The 16,085-nt window shown below is 41.9% G+C and overlaps 4 protein-coding genes across 4 annotated transcripts; 2 read left to right on the top strand and 2 right to left on the bottom strand.

Moving 5' to 3' along the window:
- Window positions 1–2,243: 2,243 nt before the first annotated feature.
- On the bottom strand, window positions 2,244–2,858 carry F4807DRAFT_448905 (uncharacterized protein). The gene is made up of 2 exons (XM_047999966.1): window positions 2,646–2,858; window positions 2,244–2,597 (listed from the first exon to the last, which is right to left on the bottom strand). The coding sequence occupies exons 1-2, from the start codon at window positions 2,728–2,730 to the stop codon at window positions 2,335–2,337; spliced, it is 348 nt and encodes a 115-aa protein (XP_047848632.1). The 5' UTR covers window positions 2,731–2,858; the 3' UTR covers window positions 2,244–2,334.
- An 887-nt stretch (window positions 2,859–3,745) lies between these two features.
- Window positions 3,746–6,535, top strand: F4807DRAFT_448902 (amidase). The gene is made up of 12 exons (XM_047999965.1): window positions 3,746–4,223; window positions 4,285–4,560; window positions 4,613–4,636; window positions 4,688–4,769; window positions 4,830–4,886; window positions 4,937–5,028; window positions 5,079–5,357; window positions 5,431–5,478; window positions 5,536–5,752; window positions 5,805–5,879; window positions 5,967–6,101; window positions 6,155–6,535. The coding sequence occupies exons 1-12, from the start codon at window positions 3,825–3,827 to the stop codon at window positions 6,334–6,336; spliced, it is 1,866 nt and encodes a 621-aa protein (XP_047848631.1). The 5' UTR covers window positions 3,746–3,824; the 3' UTR covers window positions 6,337–6,535.
- A 1,283-nt stretch (window positions 6,536–7,818) lies between these two features.
- Window positions 7,819–9,463, top strand: F4807DRAFT_472677 (uncharacterized protein; the record flags this gene model as incomplete). Its single annotated transcript, XM_048003032.1, has 7 exons — window positions 7,819–7,968; window positions 8,030–8,408; window positions 8,486–8,588; window positions 8,650–8,717; window positions 8,771–8,801; window positions 8,874–9,195; window positions 9,440–9,463. 7 exons carry the CDS (start codon window positions 7,819–7,821, stop codon window positions 9,461–9,463), a joined length of 1,077 nt encoding a protein of 358 aa, XP_047848630.1.
- Window positions 9,464–10,783: 1,320 nt separating this feature from the next.
- F4807DRAFT_465998 (uncharacterized protein) lies at window positions 10,784–12,254 on the bottom strand (the record flags this gene model as incomplete). Its single annotated transcript, XM_048002342.1, has 7 exons — window positions 10,784–10,821; window positions 10,875–11,278; window positions 11,341–11,409; window positions 11,465–11,595; window positions 11,711–11,807; window positions 11,864–11,951; window positions 12,005–12,254. The coding sequence occupies 7 exons, from the start codon at window positions 12,252–12,254 to the stop codon at window positions 10,784–10,786; spliced, it is 1,077 nt and encodes a 358-aa protein (XP_047848629.1).
- Between the last annotated feature and the right edge of the window lie 3,831 nt (window positions 12,255–16,085).

The raw sequence follows: 16,085 nt of genomic DNA, 5'->3' as shown, positions 1-16,085 counted from the left end.
CGTCGATCCCAAGCCTCTTTTCTTTCAGCTAAATATCAAATCCAATGCGATTTCCATCGGCATACCCACCAATTCGGTCCGATCTCCAGACCCGCAGACGCCGAACACGCAACTTGCTCATTCTCATGATACAACCGGGTGTTGTACTTTAGGTAGGCACAGAAAGCAAGGACCAAGCTACCAAAACCTCGTCCCGTATTTCCTAAACGTATACACCGCAAAGTTGACATGGAACTCAGTAGCGTAGCGACCGATTTTCTTTCTCGGCCATACCTCGTTCTCAAGCATGAACAATTAAAGCGATACTACCGTCAGCATAAAGCAAAGCGCAACACGGTTGACTGAAGTGAATCCCGTTTAAACCCGAAGAATAGTGTCGACAGCCTCGACACCTCTGATTCGAAATGGGGGGGTTGACGGTGCAACAGCCTGCGCAACGCAGTTCTTCATCGTGCCCCTCAATCTCTTGAATGATCTCGAACCTTTGCGCATTGATGGTTTCATCTGTGATCAACTCCAATATCCACCTTACTTGCGTCAAGACTTGGATTCAAATCTTAGCGTATCTTTGCAAGATAATCGGGCATTGGCTAGGCTGGGGATATCACGCCACCTCTGCCGAGCACTGGATGAACAATGTGCCCGGGATCCATACTTTCTGACTCGTTATCGTAAACTGCCATTTGGTTCGCCACTCGTCTTCACCAGTATAAACTCGAGTCTTAAAGATATGGAGCTTCTTATGATACCGGCATTCGACTGTGGAAGAGAGGCCTTTTCGATATCGACACTCCAAAAGTTATGGCTCGACATTCCCAAAGAACGATGGCTCGAAGAGGTCGATATCTCTCGTCTTCGCGAGGCTCTGCCCTCCCTAAGGGAGGGTACTCCAGACGTCGTACGCGCTAGTTGTGCGCGACTATGTATTTACCACCTAGGTAGTTTTTACGTCCCTCGGACGTTAACACGCTCATCATCTCTTGTCTTCGTTACGTGCGCCAGATTCATGAGAACATAAATCTTGTACGGTTTGTAGAAGAGGTAGTTGGATTAAGGCAGCAATTCATATTTAAATCAAACACCGAACATCTGAAGTATCTCTATAATGAGTTATGATTCCTGCTGCGATATCTACCGCATCCTAATATTATGTCAGCACCCATTCGACTGGTCACGAAACGATCTAACTTTGGTGGCAAAGTTGGTGTGTTTGGATTTATCTTGCCATATTACCCTCGAGGACCCGTCCGTAAAATCTTACCTTCGTTATCGCTAGAGCAAAGGCTGAGAATATGTGTTGAGGTAGCGTCTGCACTGCTTCACATCCGGGAGCGATGTGGGACATTCTACTCTGATCTTCGTCCTGACAACGTTCTCTTCTCTAGCTCCGCTGGCTACTCATTTCGTAAGATTGAAGGCCATGCCATTCTCTGCAATTTCGAGCAGCGTTGAAATCATTACGATTGGTTTTCCCCCCCCGAAATACTCCCCTCTCTCAACTTACCTAGAGAACCTCCAGTCTAGTGATGGAGAAGTAATTTATAACCTGGATGAGTGGACTCACATCAAAGAATTCGCATGCAGAGACCATTTCCCACGAAGCCAACGATCGGAGAGCCCAAAAGAAAGAAGCTACCTGAATAGGCTTTGGGCAAAATTAGGTCCGTTACAGCAAGAAAGCGCTATGGTGTTCACACTCGGGTTATTCATCTATGCTGTATTCGAGGGCCTAGGCAACTTACGCAGGAGCATTATGCACAACTACCAGATCGACCATAGTAGCGACTTTCCCTAAATGCGGCATGTCCCTCTCTATGCGAGAGAGGTTATATGGGGCTGTACCCGTGATGCTCTAGAATGGGGAGGTAATGGATGGGAGACAGAGGAATTTGTAGCGAAGGCAAATAGATTAACGCTATATAATTCCAACCGAAATGCATCTGACTGAACAGTCAGTTGAGGTAACCGTGGACAGGACCATTGACGCGGCTTTGCAATGGTGGCGTATTGAATTAACATGGGCAAACGAGGCTTTGGGAAACTTAGAAAGCAAAGATATCGGATTGGACAGCTTCCATCCAAGCTTGAGAGAAGTATTGGCCGTATTGCAAGATACAAGTATCAATGATGAGGATAACATTTAGATTTGATTGCTCCATAATATTGAGACTGCATAGAACGAAAATATCGCAGGGTAGAAAGGAGAAGTAATTGACGGTGCAGAATTCGATAACACCACCCTAGGTAACCAAACGAATGAAAAGTGCCGGCCTCCTAGTGTCTACCTAGTTAAACCTCGAATTCCATATCAAACCTAGGATGGTAATAGACTTGTCAAGAGGCTGAACACGAGACTTGTGAGACGTTTGCCCATGCTCCAATTTCTAAAAGTAAATCTGGTTGAGGGGATTCCGACCTAATCTTTGCAGGTATTGTTCCATTGCTTCTAGTATCCGACCGGTCTGTCGAGTGTATAGTTCTCGTCCGAGGCGGTGGCGTCCCGGCTAAGCTCTGGTTGGAACTTGATAGTTTAAGTTGTATTTCCTGGGACGACATGTGTGTCTCAGATAGTGGTTGGAACGTCTCTAGGCACTCATCTTCCATGGTTAGTAGATTCTTGGAATCTTGCACTTTAATGCACTCACCATTTCCGTTAACCATTGAAATGTAGGGTGCGCTTGACCCTGGCTGTATATTTGATGTATTTTGAGACATGATGGCATTTGCCATAGGTGTTAATAATCTGGAGGAATCATATCAGGTCATTGTGCTTTTATATCATAATCTAGCAAGTCATCCGTGTTTCGTCGACGATGTCGCTCGAATAACTTATACGTAAATATGAACCATAGTCTCGGTCCCTCAAGGTTGATTCCGTATCCCCGGATCAAGCCTCAGAATAGCCTCAATGTCAGCTTCTACAAGACTACCCCTTGCGTTTGAACCGATGAAGATAAAACAACACTCTCATTGCTCCGTTTCCCGACACTGCCAACCGAAGCGCATGATGAAGAGCTTGCATCATCCAGTAGGAAATCCTTCTATACTCTAAGTACTTCATGTGATTCCTATTATAAGTATTGTTTTACTATTTCGATTGGCTTCAAATTACTCGTCATCTAGCTTTGTGGTAGTATTTAGATAGGTACCTCTTTAAGCCTTCCCCTCCTTCGTCCAACCCGAATCGGTCAAGATTAAAGGCGTAGTATTGATTTAGCCAGGTAGCTAGGTAGTAAATAAAACCTTTTTTTTTTCTTTTTTGCTTCGTGTTAGGAAATCTGCATAAACGTTCTATGATACTCGTTGCTTACCTATCCAACCTTCTTTGGTATTATGTAGGTAGCCTTAGATGAAATCCTTTACACCGCCTGCTTGACCGGCCGAAATAACAACTAATTCTGATTGGTTTACCTAATATTCAATTGACGCGGTACCATACTGGACCTGACTCACCGCTCTAAGTTACACATATTGTAGATCATTTGGGGTATATCTTAAAATGGTACTCGGATTCGTCCACACTTGTATCAAGCCTTACTAAGAGATCATGGGTTGTCACATTGCAGCCTGTCATGACTGTGGTGAAACGAATGGCCAGTGGAATATGCAAATTTATAAAAATTAATTGCATTTTCCGTACCACATCGCATGACTTTTAAATGAGTACCTACTATGATAGATTCACGGGTGAAAAAGGCTTTCTAGGTGCCTTTTTAATCTACATTGAGGTAACGTAGATTTGTAGGTTAAATGATCACCTCAGCCAGCAAGATAAAACGAACTTGAAATATGCTAACCTTAACGCTATTAGATGATTCTCATTTATGGACAGTTACTTGACGGCAGACAGTTTCTCATTAATTTTCATATCTTCAATCGCCATAGTTATCTTGTCTCTCAAGTCCACCACCCTTTTGAAAACCAAAGGACCAATGCGTGTTTTCGTATCCCAGGGTCAATGGCAGGAAACTGCAGCGAAAAAGCGGAAGGAAACACTAGAAAAGATCAAACCTGAATGGATACTCGAAGATTCTGTTCTGAACAATGTGAAACATAGACGAGTAATCGTGGGCGAATTTATTGAAGGTCTTCTAGATGATGAAACTCGACGATTCACAATGATGGACGTCCCAGAATTGTCTAAAGGTATATCTGATGGGTCATTTAGATCCACCCAGGTTGTAACTGCTTTCTGCAAGAGGGCGGCATTCGCACACCAACTCGTAGGGGCCCTCTAGTTCGACTTGTATATATCCAGATATTTACTCACATATCACTCTTTAGAATCAAAACCTCTTAGAGATAGGCTTTGATCAAGCGATTTCCCATGCTCAGAAGCTTGATGAGTATTACGATAATCATCAAAAGGTCATTGGACCTTTGCATGGAATTCCCATCACACTCAAAGACCAGTTCCACGTTAAGGGCATGGAGACGACAATGGGATACGTTGGATGGATTGGAACCTTTGAAGGCGAAAAAGGGACTGGAAAAGAGAAGATGTTTGAGAGCGAATTGGTCCGTGAGCTGGTTCGTCTTGGCGCTGTGCCTATTGGAAAGGCAAGTAGCCCTCCACCTTTACGTGCATAGAACTAACCAACCATATACCTAGACATCACTTGTTACTAGTCTTTGGGTTCGTGCAATCGATGATCGAGGTCGTAAAAGAAAGTTAACAACTTGATAGGCACCTGAGACGAACAATCATATCAGCGGCTACGTGTGGAATCCACATAACACATTGCTCTCTGCCGGGGGGTCATCGGGCGGTAAGGCCAAACCTTGATCGTCTTCTATAGTAATAAACGGTTATTCTTATGGATTCCTAGGTGAGGGAGCTCTTCAGGCACTAAGAGGAAGTCCTATTGGGTTTGGGACTGATATAGGTGAGTTCCATGAACCAACTCCTATTGAGGATACTAAGGTCGAATTCTAGGCGGCTCCGTGTCTATGCCTGCTTCTTATAATGGCTTGTTCAGTTTGAAGCCATCTGCCGGTCGACTACCTTTTAAAGGAGTCGCAAATTCAGTATAATTCCCACATTCATGGCACTGAGCATTATCTGATATCTAGGTTAGGGTTCGGGCCAACAAGTTATGCCAACTGTGATAGGGATCATTGGCCATTCCATTACCGCAGTTCGTATCATCTTTGAGTCTTTAATGTCGGTTCAGCCATCGCTACACGATCCGTACGCACTACCAATCCCATATAGGCGCGCTTTAGAACAAGAAATCCATGATACGTCCCGCCTAAACTTGGGTTTCATGGAACACGATGGCGTTGTGAGGCCCCATCCACCCATCGCTCGCGCGCTTCGAATGGTCAAAAGTGCGTTGGAAAGGGGAGGTCATAAGGTCGGTCCTACATTTACCCCTTGAATCATATTTAATATTGATACAGCATGATTCAAAGCTAACAACTCTGGAGCTCATTCCTTGGAAGCAGCCATCACCCGACGAAGCCGTTGATATTCACGTAAGCGCTCGAGCCTCGCATTTCTAGACAAATTTAATATGTGTTAAATGAAAATAGACTGCGATTGCTCGAGGCGATGGATGCATAGATGTCTGGGAGAACCTAGAGCTCTCCGGAGAGCCCCCAGTTCCAGAGATCGAGCACCTATTTCCAAGAAAGAAACCTAGCCCATCAATGTCATTGAGGGACCATGAGATGTTCTGCATCAGAATGAAACGATATCGCGAATTATATATGAATTATTGGAATTCCACAGTAGCAGAAACAGACAATGGTTAGTCAAGCCTGAAGGATAATGGACTGTCAATTGACGGTTATATAATAAGGACATCCCGTAGAAGCAGTGATACTCGCAGTCACGCCATATGCGGCTATACTTCCTGGCAGTTCTTACTACTTCGGTAAGTTTCGTTAACTGCTTTGTGGAAGAATTGACCTAGTCAAGGCGGACTTTCAATAAGTGAATTGAAAATGCTAATACTTCAAAGGATATAACTGTTTTATTAATGTTCTAGATTACACCTCAATAGTTATCCCTGTAACATTTGCCAATGAAGACTTGGATGTAGTTGATTCGAGTTTTCAACCATTAACAGGTCGAGATGAGGTTAACATGGGTCTCTGTAAGTATGGTCCAACAATAGTATGGTTGATAGGGATTGATATGACTCCGCAGATGACGCTAAGAAATTCCACGGGGCCCCAGCAGGCATCCAGATCATGGGCAGAAGACTCCACGAAGAGAGACTTCTACGAATAGCACAGTTGGTGGGACAAGCAGTGGAAAAGTATAAAGAAAGTGGTGGTAACGGGATGGAGAGACAGACAAGTTGCGGGATCTGCCCAACGAAGCTATAAGAAATGACCTCGATACGAAATTCTCTACGTAGCTTCGGGCTTTATTCATTACCAGCACCTTATTACCTAGGTAACGATCAGAGTACGATGTCAGTATTAAGTTTAGGACCCATTCCCTGATCACGTGATGCCCCCCCCTTCCCCCCTTTTACCCCTTTACCCCTTAACCCCTTTTCCATACTTATACTACGACTCCTGCTCCTATATCACATAGCACATGCGTTCTAAAGATATTATACGATACACTTAAGAAGTGCTTTATTTAAATGTTTTTTCCTACGTCCATATTTTCTAATAGGTACTGCTGGATACGCCTACATGTCGTATTGGACATACCATGTTAAAGCAAGCTTTAAATATACCCAAGTAGGTACCTACTTACATCGTACCTAGGACAAGTGTGGTCTATGCATCAAGTACTGCTGGAATATTAGGTGGCTGGGAGTCTACGCCCTGTATCCACAGGTATATAATGTACTATCTAGCTACCTGTACCTACCTCTAGCAACTTAACCTTCTAATCTACATCAATGATACTCATAACCTGCGTCTATTTCAACAAGTACTGCCTTCATAATTCCATTACGTAGCATCCTTCTGTAACGGCGACCAGGATTTAATAACTTTAGGATCTGCCTTATTAAGTAGTTCCCTCTATTATTCTTCAATCGTTTATATTTGCGTTAAAAGTTGTTATAGCTATATTACATAAATCATGGAAAATTGATGCGCTTTGTTCCGGGATGGAGGCGAGTATCGAATATGCCAAGTTCACAGCCGCGTCCTTTGGCTCTTTAAGCTTGCTTTCATTTGTTTGCTCAGTTGGAACGCCTCTTTTGTAACGTGGATGTCATTTTTTAAGGAAAGCCTTATCACCACGTTTTCAAGCTTCTCAGTAATTTGACCCGGGTCTGAGGTCATCACGGATACCTACGTGATTAACGCACAGATGGAATACCTACTTAGGTAGGGAGAGGAGAGGGGAGGGGAGAGTACTTACTTATTTAGAGGCAATGAAATATGTTTTGAGGATGGATTGATGGGATTGTTCGTGTAACTTGTTGGCTCCCTCCTTCGAAATTTATATTAATCCGTCCTTGGCGGACCTTGATTGAGGCGCTGCTTGGTTTGCGCATAATTCGTCACTAGGTAGTTACTTACCAAGGTAGGTAGGTAGTTGGGTAGTAGGTATGACAGGGGTATAGTCAAAGCGCTGGTATCGAAATGGGGTCGAGGCTTTTGTCTACGAACCATCGGTCGCTATCAACGTCTGGAGGAATAGGCTCGAATCAAAAGGCGTTGCACTACAAATATGTCGGGAAAATCCAATGGGTGAATAAAGATTGAATCGTCTAGTGTTGAATATCTACCTCATAGGCACCCTCATTTTCTTGTTTTTCTTATCCATGGGATACCTTTCTTTAGCCTCAGATCTGTAAACAATTTGGGCGTATCGAGTGTACGAAATTGTGCACCTATTCAATGTCGCCAGACAATCTCGGACCAGCCGTGGTCACTGTTTCATGGATCTTTGCTACTCTCTCTACGGCTGTGGTCCTTGCTCGGTTCTATGTGCGCCTACGAATTATACGATCGTTTACAATTGATGATTATATCATTGCCCTTACTCTTGTGAGAACCTATGCCATATTTGATACCGACGTTTAGAAGTTAACCGATACACCTATATCAGCTTCTTGCTCTATGTAATAGCATATTTCTGACAATTTCGTCCTTTTGGGGTCTGGGACAGCACATCGAAGCGTTCGAATTACAGCCTATGCGTAAGATGTACGCCATCAAGTGGGTATACTTATGCGAGTTTTTTTCCATTTTGTCACCCGGCTTCGGTCGAATCTCGTTTGCTTTTTTGCTTCTTGGTCTTATGCCGCCAACGAAGGCGCAGCGACTTTTCTTATGGGGGATTATATGTATCCAATTTGTAGTGGACATTGGGACTGTTATTATCAGCTTTTCTCAATGTAGACCAATCAATGGATATTGGGATCCAAGTGTCAGACCTAGCTGCTGGCCTCGAGAAGTTCAGCAATACGCGGCCTATTTCCAAAGCTGTGAGTACCCCTTTTCGATAATACTAGACAGGATTCTATAACCTGAAGCTGACCTAACTTAGCTGTATGCTGCTTAGTAGACCTGATTCTAGCACTCTTCCCGACCGCGCTATTTTGGAATTTGAACATGGAGTTCAAGCAGAAATTATCATTAAGCTGCATAATGGGATTAGGAATCTTGTGAGCCATCCATCATATCAAATGCTCTTTAGTATGTAAATTCTTACCATGGTTTCTATAGCGCAATGATTGCATCTATGGTCAAGACTATCAACCTTCGCTCCCTTGCCGAAACTTATGATCCAACTTGTGAGCATCCACTTTCTGCATAAGGAAGACCATGTGGCTGATTCTTAGTTAAGATGCTATGGCCGAACTAGCAATTTGGTGGACGCGAGTTAACCCCTCTCCTTGATTCATAAGCCTAAGATAAAATCAAGCTAACTTATCTACGTATACTCCCAGGCTTGAAGCCAACTTTGTCCTTTTAGCCGTCTCAATACCGACTTTAAGACCCATTTTGAAACCCTCCAGAATCTTCACACGAAGTGGAAGTGACCCTTCTACTGACGTAAACGCATATAACTTGAAGAAAAGAAATCAAGGAGATAGTAACCCGAGCAATCCTAAGCCATTCGAACGCTTTCATGATTACGCTGCTGCTACAGAAGCTAGAAATAGCAATAACAGCTATCAGTATAATGAGGCTAGTGGTCATACGATGGATCGAGCAAGTTTAACGGGTGATTTATCTCACACACAGGAGGGTATACGCAAAGATATTACAGTATCTATAACTTTCGGGGAGTCGTCTGAGTTAGAATCCTCCACATCTCATACTTTCCTCCATCTAAATACGGACGGTCTTCGGCAGTCAGGCAAGAACTTTGGAGGAACATCAACTAAAAGGAGCTCAGTTTAACAGGGAACTATAGGGTATCTTTCATTACCTATTCTACCTAACATATCGACCTAGATAACATGATAACTTTTAGATGAAGCGATGCAGAGACATACCTACGTTGTTATAGTGTTATCAGAGTCGTCTCCAGTAATCGCTGCGGGTACCTCATGCATCGTAGCAATAGTAAACTCTCTTCTATAGATTTGGATAGTTAAGAAGTACAATTCCTCAAGGAAGGACTAAATTAAGGACATAACGACAATAACAACCTTGTAAAATGCGGGAGAAAATCTGAGGAATCACCACCTGTTAAATATTTAAAGATTACTTAGGAACGCTGATCGTTGGGTAATTATCTCCCTAATACCTACCAAAGTACCTTACAATAAACATGTCAAGCTTACCTAAAGAAAAATTCCCAAGTTACCATCTAGAACCAAGGGGCTTCATATTGAGAGCCAGAGGAGAACAACCGAAAACATCAAACCATAATAACAGGTACCCTTAGTAAATTTGCTTAAGTCCATAATCATCATCAACAGGGGTCAAATACCCCTGGCTTCCCTTGAGCTCCCAATATAGTGTTTTCACTGTTGATTGCGTCCGAAAGAATTCGTTCCCCCTTCCCCTAGCCCTCCAGGCGATCGGTCGGGTGGCTGGCTCCAAGATAGGTACCTACTTAGAACGTTAGCAGCAAGGGAGATCGCATTTAACAGTTCTGTCTTCTCGTTAAAGGGGGCACGTCATAGCAATGAAAAACAGACTGTTAATTCCTACCTAGGTATCTACCTAAGCACCTAGTTAGCAAGAGGGCACCATTGAGCGTATTCTACGTGTTCTATGCGGGGTTTATATCCAAGTAATGGGGGTATTCTTTTGGCTTACCGTCTCACAAACTCGTCAAAGAAATACAGACCGCACGTCTTCATAAGTCCAACCCCGAAACTTTCCATTTTGTCGTTGCTTTGGTTATAGGTCACGAAGTCGAAGGAAAAGATAGTAAGCTTGATATTTTCCCCCAGCCGGGATGACACAAGGCCCTTGGGAACTGCTACGTTTCTTCTAAGGAATCGAGATCAATGAGGCACTACTGATGTTTGCTAAATCAAATTTACATGCTTCCGTTTTACGTACTTGGGTACGTACTTACACTCAGACCCCCTTTCCCACCTACCTGGATAGCCTTTTACTCTCGGTCCTCTTAAACACTAAGACGGGACTAGAAACGGATTGGAAATTAAAGCATGGACAAACATACCTATACATAGACGGATAGGCCAATACTACGCGCATATGAATAGAAGGCATAAACTTAACGGTCTAATAAAACCTAACTAGGTAGGTAGGTAGATTTCTCAATAATGACTAAAAAAGCTATCTCGCTATGGACTAAGCTAAATGAACCAGTCTTTGATCCTCAAATGCGAATCCTCTCTATCACAACACATTAATGGGACCGAGGTCGATGATTTTACATGGGCATAGAGATACCGGGGAGCTCAGTAAGCCCTGTGTACTTGTTAGTAATGTTACATGATTGAGCAAATAGCGAATTAACTTACATCCATCCTCGTCCTCATCAACGACCTTCTGTACGGCGCATTGTCTGGCGTTGTCGATGGTCTGGGTGAGCAGGTCGGCGCATCGAGCACCAAAGCAGCCAGAGGTATCCATAGCGCGCTGGAGAGCGTCGTCCTTCCATCCGAAGACGTAGTCGGCGTGCTGGCCCAGTCCAGTGTTGTCACCTGTGCTCAGGTAGAAAGGTTGAGATCCATCAGTAGGCCACTCAGACTGGTCGTTGAACTTAGTAGTGTCCCACACGACTTCGTACATCAGTTGCGGAATCCTGATAGGGTGGCTCGCCGGGCAGGAGCCTCCTAAGCTGAGGAAGTTGGCTGGTCCAGTGGTCGGGTATGTGACGTGGTCTTGGTGGTTGGGGCTGTCGAGGTTCTTGCCGTCCCAGCAACTAAAGAACGCGTTAGTATCACAAGGTAATTTCTTAGAGAATAGAAATATTTGAGATCTTACGTTGGGAAGAGAATGTTAGATCGAATACCACCTGGGCATGGCTTGGTGGGAAGGGCTTGAGTATCAACGCTGTAGTTGTAGTAAGTTAACATGAGTGTTTCAAATTCTGAGGCGGGGTACAAACTTGTTGTCCATGCAGGGAGCGCCAACATCGCCTCCGTAGTTAGGTCCAGTGTAGCAACGGAAGCAGTTTTGTCTCTGCATGGTTGCGTTGGCTGTTCGCAGCATTGGGTCACCAGAGAGCATGCGGAAGCCCTAGGTCGGATGATTAGTGTCACTTCCTCACATTACGACTCGGGTCAACTCATAACTTGGTTGAGCTGTCCAGAGTCTTACTTCGCATTTTATTTCTGGAGCGTATTGTACTGACCGGCTTGAAAGCAGTAATTTGACCTGGCTGGGCCGAGACGTAGTAGACTAGGATACCACCTTGAGTCTGGGTACTGAACTGGTCGTTGAATTGTAGCCTGGAAGAACAGATTGTAAGTAACAAAAGGCAAGAAGGCTTGATATGTGTACTTACGCATGGCCAAGTTGTGGGACACGCTTGTATGTTCCATTCTTAGCCTTGAAGTAGAGGTTGGCCGTCCAGTAATTGCTGAAGTCCTCGCCTACGTACAAGTAAGCACATGACACATACTCTATCCTGGGATGAAAGACTAACTGAATTGGCAAGTTGTGCACGTAGCAGTTGAGGAAACATCGCCAGTCGTCATCGACGCGTTGAAGCCATTTCCTCCTACAATCTGGTGGACGTGGGCAGAGGGGATCACACCGGGGTTAACAAGAGGGTCGAGCCGGTCAATAACGACGTTAGGGCATCCGAACCGCAGCATAGTCATGCCACCGCCGCCGCCAAACTGGGGTGCTGCGTCGGCGAAAGCCGCAAGGCTGAGAAGAGTAGTCCAAAACATTTTGCGGGAACTCGATGTTGTTGACTTTTTCGGATGGTCAGCAGAAGGTGCATTAGATGTGACCAGTTGTTGGGCATGTTTGGTTATATGTAGTTCAAGGTACGCGACAGAAACCAGCCCCTATCTTTGCTTATTAACTGCCGAAGCGCTGAGATTCTATTAATATCAACTTGGATGGCACCCAACTTATCGAATATCCAGAAAGGTTACGGCATGTTATTATCCCTCTCAGGATTGAGCGCGAAGAGGCTAATAGTCTCGGCCTAATATATAATATATTTCTTATAGGCCCGCGCCGGGTAAATCTGAATGAAACTTTTCAAGACAGGGGCGAATGAAATATCATAGGTTCTCTTTTTCCGGTGATTCGGTCTCTGATAGCCGGCTTTAACCTTTCGTGCAAACCAGGGAACAGGAGGCGAGCCACATGGCCAGTTAGACTTGGTGAAGCTGGGGATACATAGAACTATCCGACATTACAGCCCAGCTCCAAAGAGACTGTATATACCTATCAATCCCGAGTATACGGCTTTGAGTGAAGAATGACAAATACCTACATGTGGAACTAAAGCAATCCCAATATATGCGCAGTCCATCATTGGTTATCATTGCTGCCGACGAAACGAACTACCTAGGTAATTTAGATGGATGTGGACTGCAGCTCTCCTTGGCAGAAGCATAGAATATTCCATTGAACGAAAATGAAATCGAGATCTAGATTCTAGTACCAGTAGTAAATAGGTCTGTTTTTCGCAGGATACTTGTACTTTTCGAAAACTCACATGGACACAATAATGTTCAGGTAATCGGACATCAGACACAGAGGTAGGGCTGAAGAATTGTCTAGAGTAAGTATAGAGTGAGTGCTCTAGAGGTAATTTTGGGCTTTTCTATTTCAATCAGTGTTCCAGGATCCTTTCTCAAACATATCCCCAACCAAACGAGACCAAGAAACTACCTAAGTAGCCACCCAAGCAAAACTGCGTACATTAACCATAAATATATTTCAAGAAAAAGGCGGACAGAGGAATCATAATAAATAAATGAGTGCAAAAAGAAGAATCGAAAGGAAAGGAAATACGAGGCTAAAAAAAGCATATTCTTGTTTCTGTTTCCCTGTGCTTCAGACTGTCATGGGCAGATGAATAAGAATGGGAAAGAGTAGGAGACTAAGGGAGTTTCCTAACGAAGTAATCATGGAAGTATTCATGGAAATTTCCCTTCAATACATAGCGACCCTCTACTTTTTGCCAATCTTTCTTGGCCGAAGACTTTTCCTTACCCTTGTAGTCATCGTAGTAGTACTTCCCCTTACGTTTCGTCACTCTGTCAACAGTTATCCTCTTGAGCGTGGAGGACGAGCTAGGTTCTTCAGTAGGAGGGCCGGCGACCGACAGATCCATTTGAGACAACATTCTCTTGTCATTGAGACATCTCTACTAGAAGGTGGTAATTCCGGCTCTCCATCGTCGTAGCCCCCTCCTTGTCCTGATTTTTCTCCCTGATACTTAAAATAGTATGCTCCCTGTAACTCTCCCATGTCGACACCAAAGTTAGAAGATAGGCTGGAGAATGGTCATGCATTACGCAACCCTTCTCCTTGCGCGACTTCATGGCACCCGAGGTGTTGTGCACGATGCTTCCATATTCTAGCTGACGCCAGGTGTCCAGTGGAAGGCAGGAGTTGCTGATATAATATGTGTCGCCGTTCAGGGCCCATAGGCCCAGAGAAAAAAGGATCGCCTTTCCTGGTAGGACTCGCTCGACGGAAGGCTTGGCTGAATCGAATCGCTGCCCAGCATCATAGACGTGTCCGAGTCCTGTCTGCAATGACCTGGGGTATTGGTATATGGGCTTTGAGGATTGGTCCGCCTTTCAGAGTTTTTTCTCCATACTATAGGTCAAGTAGACCAACCTGAACTGGGAGGTAAGATCTTCCTTCCTCCGAAAAATTCTCGAGATGAAGGCTCAAACCTTGAGAACATCTCGTTTAATCTCCTATTGTCGAACTTGGGTATAACCTCAACTCGGCCGTTCCGCGATATCGACAACGCAAGATAATCATTCTTCCGGCGTGATATTCTTAGGGGTATCTTAACCATCGGAATATCTTCGACATGAAGACTTATACTTCGAGAATACCCCGTACGTATAGCATCCTAGCTCCCGACTTGGAGCATGAACGGTCTTAAGCTGGTTATACCGCAATATTGCTATCGCGAACGATGCATGTGAACAATAGGGTGTGCTCAAGTGTCTCTAGCGCGTCATACATTGTAATATCGTGGTTTCATGTGATTCTAGTCTAATTTGCAGCCGTATGTCAGATCCTACCATAGCAATCAACACGGCTCCCAGGCATCTTGAGCCAACAAGTTCCCGGACTAGGGACTGGATACAAGCACACTATGTAGGTATAAATGCGACTGTAGCCCCCAGGTTTGACCCGGCTACGCAGGAGAAGTTGGTTCTCAGGTCATGGTCATTGCAGGAGGTGATGGATTTTCTCTGGCACACTGGCTTTGGCGACGCTGGGATGCACGGGAAGTGCAATTGGAAAAGTAGTGTCCTGGTTGACCTTTCTGACTTTGTTTATCTTAACGCCTGTGGATGGGCCCCATAGAACCCTAGACGCACGCAGGCGAGTCAGGTACTCCGCCATTAGTAGCTCGTACAAAAGTCAGTTCAAAAATCTATTCAAAGTTAAGTCAAAAATCAGAAATCAGGCCAACAGACGGCGGACGATAGTACTGAATCCGCTAACCTGCCAATTCATTTTATGTATTGCGATGTATATTGTATAAATATATAATAAGTTTTAATTATTAATATTATATTTTATTATTTATAAGGGTTATAATATTAAAGGATATTATAAATTATAAAAAACTATAACGTTTTTTAATTTATATTATTTATAACGCGTTAAATTTAAATAATAAATAATTTAAATTTAATATTATATATTAAAAACGGTTTTTTATTTATTTCGTTTAAAAACATATATTTATTTATTTTTAAAATATATTAATTTTATTTAAAAATATATATTTATTTTTTATTAAAGTTACGATATATATTAAATAATTAAATAAAAAATTTATTTTAATTTTTTAATTATAAAATTAATTTATTAATTATATCGTAAAACGTTTTATTTATTTTATTTTAAATTTATATTTTTTTTATTATTATCGTTTTTTATTATATATTTATATATTTTAAATATAAAATAAAAATATTTTATTATAATAATAAAAAAAATTTTCATATTTATAATTATTAATATTTATAATAAACGTAAACGGACGTTTTATTAAAATGTATTATTTATTATTATTCGTTATATATATTTTATTATTATTATTAAAATTTAAAATAAATATAAATAATTTTATTACGGAATTTTTTTTAATAATAAGAAAAATAATATGTTTTAAATTATTATATTATTTTAAATAATTAAATTTAAAAGGATAGTTAATAATTTTTTTATTAATTATAAAATTAAAACGAAAATATTTTTTAAAAAGATAATTTTTAAAATAATTATTATTATTATTGAAATTTATATAATTAAATATTATATTATTTTAATTGGAATTTAATGAATATAAATTTTTATTTTTTTTAATTAATTAATTTTATTAAATTAAATATTATTAAAATGTTTTAAAAAATGAATTTATTATGGATAAAATTATGTTATTATTATTAAAAATAAGTTATTTTTTTTATATAAAATATTATTATAATTTAAAATAAATATTATTAATAATTAAATTTAAATTTATTCGATTATTAAATGATTTAAATTAAAATTTTAATTGT

This window comes from Annulohypoxylon truncatum (genome assembly GCF_022578515.1).
Source record: "Annulohypoxylon truncatum strain CBS 140777 unplaced genomic scaffold F4807scaffold_71, whole genome shotgun sequence".
Taxonomy (NCBI): Eukaryota; Fungi; Ascomycota; class Sordariomycetes; order Xylariales; family Hypoxylaceae; genus Annulohypoxylon; species Annulohypoxylon truncatum.
Note: the sequence above shows the minus strand (reverse complement) of the source record. Positions and strands in the feature narration are given on the sequence as shown.

Coding starts and splice junctions, on each gene's coding strand:
- F4807DRAFT_448902 (XM_047999965.1), top strand. CDS start 3,825: ATGGACAGTTACTTGACGGCAGACAGTTTCTCATTAATTTTCATATCT. Junction 4,561..4,612: donor GCGCTGTGCCTATTGGAAAG/GCAAGTAGCCCT, acceptor CCATATACCTAG/ACATCACTTGTTACTAGTCT. Junction 5,753..5,804: donor AGTAGCAGAAACAGACAATG/GTTAGTCAAGCC, acceptor TTATATAATAAG/GACATCCCGTAGAAGCAGTG.
- F4807DRAFT_448905 (XM_047999966.1), bottom strand. CDS start 2,730: ATGGCAAATGCCATCATGTCTCAAAATACATCAAATATACAGCCAGGG. Junction 2,598..2,645: donor TTCAATGGTTAACGGAAATG/GTGAGTGCATTA, acceptor TAACCATGGAAG/ATGAGTGCCTAGAGACGTTC.